A 9,414-nucleotide genomic window follows, 5' to 3' on the forward strand; every position below is an offset into this window, starting at 1 on the left:
AATCAGAAGTGAACCATAATCCAGAATTCATACCGCAGTTAGGGAAGAAAATAATGAGTAGTTAGTAGTTACACTTCACTTAAGGAAGGGAAAGGGAAAAGCAGCTGTCTCTTCTCATTTAGAAGGTTTTTCTCTGCTACACTGTGCCCCAGTTAAGAAACGCTACCGACTGGAATCCGAAGGTGGAAATGCAGCGTGCATCTTCCCTGCTCCCTCAGCACCCCCAATGTGTGTTTGCTGTTTCCTTCAGAGAGAGAAACACAAGCTGAATCCTAACAGAAACCAGCAAGTGAATGTGAGAAAAGTCAGAACAAGAAAAGAAGAGTGGGAGAGAAGGAAAATGGGCATTGAGTTTATGAGTGACGCAAGGAAACTGGAGCAGGCAGGGAGCACCACAGAGGACAGAGTGCCCAGCGGGTTTGTTGTTTTGCTTTCTTTGGGTTCCCAGACCCAGGCTGCCCCTGCTTCCGCCGCCATGAGAGGATGTGCAGCCCCTCCCGGCCACATGTCCCATAACCTGAGCCAGGCGTGTGTGACTGTCTTACTAACGCCCGCGGCGCTGCCAGGCTGCCACACTGCCACACTTGGGTCCTTCCTCTCCTCCTGAGGGCTTAGCCGGAGTCCCATCGCTGCACCCCATGCCTCGCTCAGCTCTGCTCCACTAATCCAAGATTCCATTCCTTTCGGAGTTTCACACCCAGCGTATGTGCAAAGAAGGCCTTTCCATAGTGCACCACATTGCTTTCTTCCCTTTTCGTTACATACATTTCTTCCGTGTAAGAAAAATATGATTCACTATACTGTATTCTCGATTTCTTTTCCTGTTCTTACTGTTAATATTTATCCAGTTCACCTGCCATTTTATATTTTCTAATTATATGCTGTCAGTTTCATTGCCACCAAAATCTTCTGTCTTATATCCTGTTTCTAAATGCAATGGTTTCTCTCGTAGCCTTCTTTCTTAGAGAAAATGTATGCTGAAATACTGTGAAAAGGAGGCTCTGCTGTTTCCTGCTTGCCGGTCTGTGTGACTTATTCACTTCAAAGCTGTGAATCTGAATCCATGTAACACTGGGGCTTGCTGCTGACTTATAATCATTATGTTGTTGCTTGGAATCTCTCACGGGGCTAGACCTAGTTGATAGTAAAGCAAATTTATGTCTGATTTTTGTGTATGAGCAATGTTATTATTCAAATACATCCATATGCCTGTTAGCCGACAATTTTTAACTTAATTTAAATTTCCCCCACCTCTTGTTTTCATGCCAGGTCACATGCGTCGGACGTTACGGATTACTCTTACCCGGCTACTCCCAACCATTCTCTGCACCCCCAGCCGGTGACCCCTTCCTACGCAGCTGGTGACGTGCCACCACATGGGCCTGCAAGCCAGGCTGCAGAGCATGAATACCGGCCCCCGTCTGCCTCGGCGAGGCACATGGCCCTCAACAGACCTCAGCAGCCGCCGCCCCCGCCTCCGCCTCAGGCGCCAGAGGGGTCCCAGGCCTCTGCACCGATGGCTCCAGCAGACTACGGGTAACTCAGTGTGCCTTGTACCCTAATCCCTACTGGCCTTACATTTGAATCTTGCTGTATGTGGTAGGAGAATTTTAACTCTGTTATTTTAGAGGCCAGGATAGAGTCAAGGATGACTGGATGTAGATACTAGCAGCTCTAACATTCTGTGTGAAATAAAGCAGGTGCAGTGTAAGCTCAGACTTACAGCTGAGTCTCAAGCCACACTGTGCACGCATGCGTGTTCCCTCACACACACTCTGGGTGTTTGAATGACTCTCTAAGCCAAGGCGTTGATAAAGGGTATTAAGTGCTGATTTTGTGAACCTGTCCCAAACCCTCAAGTTTCTGGACACATCCTGGGTGGACCGCAGAGAACTGTTATCACAGATGAGACGACCACACCATGCAGCTCCTGTGCCTCACGTCTCAGGCTTGACCAAAATCTCCTGTCATGACCTCTGACCACCCAGACATCATTCTGCCCCACGCCCTCCTGTTTCCTGACAAGTAGCATTCAGAGACCTTCATGTTCAGGCCTTTATCAATTTAGGCACCCACCTCTCTTTTTTTGGCTTTACCCTAGTCTTTAAAGACTTCATTCCTCAGAGTTGGTGCCCAGGAAAGTTACTGTGTGTTGGTGTCCACTGCTAACACGTGTCTGCGCACCCCTGTCCGAATGAAAGTCCTTCTGCTGGCAGAAGTGCCCTCCCTGGCCATGCATGCCAAGTCAGGTCCCCAGAGTGGCTTGGGGCTGTGTCAGGCCAAGGGAGGACCCATGGTCCAGTTAGTTTGGAAGACTCTTGGCTGACTAGAATTCAGCAGATTTCTTGGCTGTGTGACTTTTCGAAGCTTTTGATACATACCTGGGCACTGCAGGCATGGCGCATTTCCATGGGGGTGGGCTAGAGAATGTAGAAAGCTCCCAGTCTGGTTGACCTTAGGACCCTTCAAAGCCAAGTTTGTGAGCTACGGCCTTGAGATCCCAGTGTGAAGGCTTCACCGCGCTGCCGCCCTGGCCTCTGCCGTCAGCTGCTTGATTCTGCCTTTCTTCGGGGAGTGCCGCGCTTTTTGAGTGGTCCTCCTTTTGGTACATTTCAGTAGCAGGTCTTGACTTCTGTCATAATGAATAATGTCAGACTGTGACAATAACTGACCCAAGGTGTGCATGTTCGCATCCTGCCATGATTGAAGTTCAGGTGACAATACGTGTTGTGTCTGGGGATGGCTCTGTTAGGCGTCTAAGAGCTCACAGGACGTGACCCTCTCTTATTCCCTTGGTGATTGTGTGCCTCGTATCTCTCTCAGGATGCTCCCAGCGCAGATAATTGAGTATTACAACCCATCAGGACCACCTCCTCCGCCACCTCCTCCTGTGATTCCCTCGGCACAAACTGCCTTCGTCAGCCCTCTCCAGATGCCCATGCAGCCCCCGTTCCCCGCATCAGCCGGCTCCACGCACGCGACTCCTCCTCACCCACCCTCCACTGGGCTCCTGGTCACAGCCCCGCCACCCCCGGGCCCGCCACCTCCCCCGCCAGGCCCTCCTGGCCCTGGGTCTTCTCTTTCGTCCTCCCCAATGCATGGCCCCCCAGTCGCTGAGGCAAAGCGGCAAGAGCCAGCACAGCCACCCATCAGTGATGCTCGAAGCGACCTGCTCGCTGCTATTCGAATGGGTAAGTGGAGCCCCCAGACACACAGCCTGCCTTCCAGCGAGAAGTTTCCTCGTGTCTCCAGCCAGCTGCAGCCTCCTTGTCTTCAAATGACTCCTCACTGTGTTTTTAAAAATAGAGTTAAAGGGGTCTTACTTGATTGTTTTGTTTTGTGTTTTTGAATAGTAGGTGTGTTTTTGTCCACTGTAAGGTAAACATTGTGATAAAGAATTGAGAAATGGCCGGGTGTGGTGGGCTCATGCCTGTAATCCCAGCACTTTGGGAGGCCAAGGCAGGAGGATTGGTTGAGCTCAGGAGTTTGAGAGCAGCCTGGACAATATGGCAAAAACTTGTGCCTACCAAAAATTCAAAAAAAATTAGCTGGGCATGTTGGCCTGCACCTGTAGTCCCAGCTACTCAAGAGGCTGAGGTGGAGGGTTGCTTGAGTGTGGGAGGTCAAGGCTTCAGTGAGCCGTGGTCATGCCCCTGCACCCCAGCCTGGGCGACAGAACGAGACCCGTCTCAAAAAAAAAAAAAAAAAAAAAAAAAGATGAAATTAGGAAGTCTTTACTTACCTAGAAACCAGAAACCCAATAACTGAAGTGATCAATTAATTAATTGGATCTCTGCATTCTACTCTAAGGGGAAAAGTATAAATGAAAGAAAGTAAGCTCATATTAACGATTTCTTTAAAAAGAAGAGTTTGTCCTGGACTTGTCATATTTGCCTGATGTCCTAAGCCAGTGGTTTTTCAGCATCTATAATATTGAACAGTATAACCCTTTTGTCAGATGAAAGTCCTGCACTGACCCCTGACCACGAAACACATGGAAACAGAGCATCTCGGGTGGACTGGGGTGGAGAGTCTGCCTTCGCCTGTCTTGGGCTGCCCAGAGAGCCCCTGGCCACCTCTAGTCCACACCATGGATTCTGAGGCAGGTCCCAACCCAGGTTGGTCGAGGGTCACTGACATGTTATGGGAATATCTAAGAGCTTCTCGCCTGTGGGGAGCCTCACAGACTTGGTCACAGTTTAGTCATCTCATCTGGAAGTGACCGAGCAAGGAGCCTGGCTGCAGCCCGCCAGCTCAGCGTCAGGGATGTCCTTCAGAGGAGCTGTGATGCTGCGGCCTCTGCGTTTTTCTTGTGTGCCCAGGAACCAGGCCCGCAGTGGGGCCCACGCACCCCTCTAAAGACACCAGGGTCCTCTGTATACCTGGACATCATTGACACACTTTTATTTTGTCAAGATAAAAAAATTCCTAGAGGTATATTAGCTCATGAATAGCAAATTTGGGGTCATTGTAGGACAGTGTTGGATTTGCCTTGTTTTTTTTTTTTTTTTTTAACACCTTATAAGCCCTGTTTACCAAGAGTGGATACATAACCTGTATCTAATCTTGAGGAAACATCTGATACACCCAAATGGAGAGACATTCTGCAGACTAGCTGCCTGTATTCTTCAGAAATGAGAAGGCTGTAAAACACAAAGACTGTGAAGAACTGTACAGATTAAAGGCCATTAACAAAACTTGACACCACTGTCACAGATAATTTCCACTGGATTCTGAACCAGGGGATAATCTTTTCCATTTGCAATTAGATTGGGTCTTTTTGCAAAATTTGAATAATATTTGTAGGATAGATAGTAGTATTGTATCCAAACTAATTTTGTGATTTTGATTTTTTGGGCGGGTGAGGGTTGGTAACACATGAACATTTTAGGGGTAAAGGGACATTATATGCTGTTCACTCTCAAATGGTCCAGAGAAAAGTGTGTCTTTCTGTGTAAAGATGATAGGGGAAGATTGGGAAATAAATGTGGTCAGATGTTTGCATTTGGGGAATCCAAGTATATGGGAATGTTTTTCTGCTGGTCTCATAGCTGTTCTGTAAATCTGAAATTATTTCAAAACAGTTAAAAAATGAATGGATACCAGCTTGGGCAGCATTGCAAGACTCTATCTCTACAAAAAAGAAAATACAAAATTTAGCTGTGCATAGTGGCGTGCGCCTGTGGTTCCAGCTACTCAGGAGGCTGAGGTGGGAGGATTGCTTGAGCCCAGGAGGTCGAGGCTGCAGTGAGCCGTGATCGTAACACTGCACTCCAGCCTGGGTCACCGAGTGAGACCCTGTCTCAAAAAAAAAAAAAAAAAAAAAAAAAAAAAAAAGGTAAACGTTAACATCATCAAATATCTTACTTCGTTACTAAGCTAGAAAGTAGATGATGGTATTTTATGTTCATTTCCACAGTAATTGTTGAAATAAAGGTTTCTCAGTTACTTCTCGGGTTAGCTGAGAGTGAGTGGCGTAGAACACTGTTTCTAAGGCTCCGGATGCCGTGCTGCCTAGTAGATGTCCTGGGATGATAGAAATGTTCCAGCCTGCAGCGTCCCAGAGTAGCCACTAGCCACATGGCAGTTCATGCTTAGAAGGCTGTATGTGGCTAGTGGCTGCTGACTGGGATGGTGCAGCTCCAGAATTTTCTCTAATGGTGTTCATGTATACTGAAATTATGAATTTTTAATATTTTAGCACATTTCTTTGTTACAAAAAATCTTCTCACTTTGAATGTGTATGTTTTTGCTTTTCTCCCCTCAAATTTCCAAAACTTTCTATCCTTAGTGTCAGTAGGAAAAAAAAAGTCCGATAGACGTATTTGTTTGTTTACCTTTAATTTGGAGCCAGCAAAAGGATGTGATTCTGAACCACGGGTTGTGTCTGCAGGAATTCAGCTGAAAAAGGTGCAGGAGCAGCGGGAGCAGGAGGCCAAGCGGGAGCCTGTGGGGAACGACGTGGCCACCATCCTGTCCCGGCGCATCGCCGTGGAGTACAGCGACTCTGACGACGACTCAGAGTTCGACGAGAACGACTGGTCCGACTGAGCGGAGGCCAGCGCCGAGGCCACGTGTGGGAGCGTGTTGAAGAGTTCAAGTGGTCTCTACACCCAAATAGTGGTATTCTAATCCCGTAGCATAGCACCTTTTGTATAAATAATGTGATATTGCTTCTGCACATCCAAAACTTCTGGGTCTTTTCAGTATTTACTGTGTAATACTTAAGTGCCACTGAACATAGCAAATTGTGCTACACGTGGGGAAATAGGCTGTCACTGTCGCATTGTCCTGAAAACAGCACCTGCTTTCCTCTTGACCGTGAGAGTATTTCGTGCAGTTTGGGTTACTCTTACCGATCAGTATAACTCTGCAGACTTGCTGCGTGTTTGTGAAGCGGCCTGGTGTTAGGTCTCTGCAACACTAATGACTATGTCAGAGTGATGTCTTCCAACCAGTAAGTGATATTGTTTCACCGCTTTGGGTTTTCTTTTCCTTTTCTTTTTTTAAAGGATGTGTTTCTGAAGAAGTTGGTTTTAGAGGGAAAGGTTCAACAAATAGGGAGAATCCAAGGTTTCTGCTTTCAGTTTCTTGGCTTGGTAGCCTCTAAGTGAATCTGAATGCTCTGCTGAATAATTTCATTGCCTCTGCTCACGCCTGTCGAATATGAAATTGGAAGGGCCCTTTTCAGGCTGGGTTCCCTGTGGACCTTTGCTTAGTAAATGCCTGTTGATGGTTTTGCAAGAGAGTTCAGCAGCTCAACAGTAATGAAAGTGAAGAACAGAGTCCTTTTTCCTTCCTGGGGCCATTGGGGATGACATTCAAGATACTTGCCAGCCTCTCCAGTGTGGGCACCAGCTGGCCAGAACAGATGCGAGCAGTCCATGACTCTGGGAGCTACACTGCTGAGCTGGGCAGAGCTGTGGCACAGGGTCTGGGCTGCAAAGGAGCCCTGCTCCTTTAATTTCCTGACAGCTGTGTCCTGAGTGAGCCGCAGGAGTTCTGAGCTCCTCAGCGAGCAACAGACAGCGCTTTGGATGGCACCTTTCGCCACTTGGTCGGAATTTTAAAAGCTTAGGTTTAGGTGAAAGTAGATATTGACAGCTATTCACCTTTCACGGTGCTGGAGCCAGATTAGGGATCACTCCCATGAGGAGGGCCTTCACCCTGTCCTAGAAGCACACGGTTCTCCTCTCTCCTGTTGTTGGCACATTACATGATAAAAAGCACCTCCTGAGATTCCCTTGATCAGCCCTGCTGCTGTAGCACAGCGCCGCGCCCTCACCTGCGCCCTTCCTGCTGTTCCCACGTGGCAATACCAGGGACCCACGGGGAAACTCAAGAATGAGAGCTTCTGTATTTTGTAATTCTGGATGAAAGATAACTGTGTTGAATAAACAGGTGCTCCAGGCTTTGATTATAGATGTGACTTCAAAAATATGCTAAGACCCTTGACTTACTAAGGACTTTAACCTACTTAACAGTATTTCATATGCATTGTGGTTAGTTACTTGGTTATGATGGGAAGGGAAGAATCTGGAGCTAAAAGCAGAGCTGTTTGAGGTGACGGTAGGAATGTCAGCAGGATGGTGACGGGGGTTTTAGTTAATGCATCTGAGCAAGTCAGCCAGCCCCGAAATCCCCTCGGTGTGTGTGTCTCGAGTGGACACCTGTTGAGCTTGCGGGCAGTGACTGCACAGAGCCTGTCTATTGGGTTCAGTCATGTAGATCTGAAGCCCTGAAAAGCCTCATGTCTGCATCCCCTTTCCAAGGCTGCTTCCCTGGCGTGTCTGTTCTCTCCTCTGTCCCAGGCGCTGGGAGCGGCCTCTTCAGCGTCTTTTCCTAGAGCTGGTCACCACTAGGCTGTCACTATAAATTCCTTGAGTATAAGTAACAGTTATTAATGAACTTCTAAATTTCTAAGTTCTCTCTCTCTCTCTCTTTTTTTTTTTTTTTTTGTTGTTGTTAAAAAGGGCCTACTACACTGGCATTATTCTTAGGACTTCTGTGGCTTTCAAAGTCTGACTTACTCGGCTTTCTTGTTCCTTTTGTATTAGGAGTTCCTCGTGTGGGTCTGGAACTCTCATTTGGTAAATGCTTCTTTGTTTTTAATGGCCCTTCTGTTCTCAGGATGGAGAGAACACAGAAGCTACTATCCATGTCAGGATTTATTCTATTTATATCTTATTACAATGAAATTAGTGGCACTTTATTCATAAATATTCTTGAGCCTGTTAATTATTAGTTGTCTTCCTGTAGTTGAATCAACAAGTTATTTTCAACTCAGTTTTATGACTTGTGAAAAAGCTTTTGCCCTGTTGTGTACCATAACCTTTAAAAGAATGGAAAATGACTGAAATCCAATTTAGATTATTTTTAGAGTATTTTTCCAGCAAATTCAACTTATTGTGAAATTTAAATCCAGATCTTTTCTAATATGGTATTACATGAAAAGAATAAAGAGAAGATTTGAATTTTCAGTTTCATTTTCAAAAACTATTTACCAAAACAAATGGAGAAGAAACATTCAAAAGCACATTTCATTTCTACGAACTTTATGTTATAAATGACAGTTATAAATTGTAAGGTAATTTTAAATTGTCCCTTGTATTATTTCTCCATGTCTGTTTTAGTTTAATGTCTCCTAAGCGTTTTTCTCATAGCGTAGCCCTAGGGAAGGGATGGGAAGGTTGCCCAGTCCCTGATGGCAGTGCACACAGGAGACGGTGGAGCACAAGGCGAGTTTGCACTGTCAACCCCAGACCGTAAGCTTGGCTACACTGACGTTTTTCTTTACTAAGGATACTACTCAAAAGTTAACATTTTCACCTCAGTAAATTTTTAGAACATCAAAATGTTTTCTGAGCACCAAGTGGCTAGGTTGTAAAAGTTTTGTAATAATTTGCAATTAAAATACATGATACATTTTAATCCATTAAAGACTAGTGGGAATGTATCAGCCAGAGTAGCAAGTAATTTTTGTTTTATAAATCATAGTATCTGTCATCTTGCAGTATTACCAATGCTGTTGTAAATTGAATTTAAAGTGGTATTAAAAAAAACTGTTAAACAATTTTTATCTGTTTGTATATCTTACTATAGATTATGTACAAGTAACATCTAAATAAAATTACACTTTTAACCCTAAGAGGTTTTGCTTATTAATAACAGTGTTGTACGTTTGGCTTTTTTGGAAGAGAACTCGGTGTTAAATGGTTGGTTGTTTTTGCTTTTGTTTAGCATTTTCCTTGTTAGACAACAGAAGACACTGCTTTGGTTTCCATTTCTGCATAATTTTTGTTGTCACCAGGAGTTCAGATTGAATTCCTGAAGGACTCGGGGCAGCGTTAGTCTGGTTAGAAAGCAAGCCACGCTAGGAGTAGGGAGCCACCTGTTGAGAGGATAGAGCCTGGG

At 45.6% G+C, this 9,414-nt stretch overlaps 1 protein-coding gene across 9 annotated transcripts in view; it reads left to right on the forward strand.

Annotated features, from left to right (window-relative positions):
- Positions 1-9,148, forward strand: part of WASF3 (WASP family member 3) — a 133,008-nt gene extending 123,860 nt beyond the window's left edge. For 7 of the 9 annotated variants that reach the window (XM_050766873.1, XM_050766872.1, XM_050766871.1 and 4 more), the window contains 3 exons: positions 1,270-1,536; positions 2,824-3,191; positions 5,894-9,148. In XM_050766873.1, the coding sequence (XP_050622830.1) occupies positions 1,270-1,536; positions 2,824-3,191; positions 5,894-6,051 (793 nt within the window). In that variant the 3' untranslated portion in view covers positions 6,052-9,148. Of the gene's footprint in view, positions 1-250; positions 418-1,269; positions 1,537-2,823; positions 3,192-5,893 lie in introns of all 9 variants that reach the window. The other 2 variants (XM_050766876.1, XM_050766877.1) reach the window with 1 other exon arrangement.
- Positions 9,149-9,414: the final 266 nt, after the last annotated feature.

Source organism: Macaca thibetana, chromosome 17 (genome assembly GCF_024542745.1).
Source record: "Macaca thibetana thibetana isolate TM-01 chromosome 17, ASM2454274v1, whole genome shotgun sequence".
In the NCBI taxonomy this organism is placed as follows: Eukaryota; Metazoa; Chordata; class Mammalia; order Primates; family Cercopithecidae; genus Macaca; species Macaca thibetana.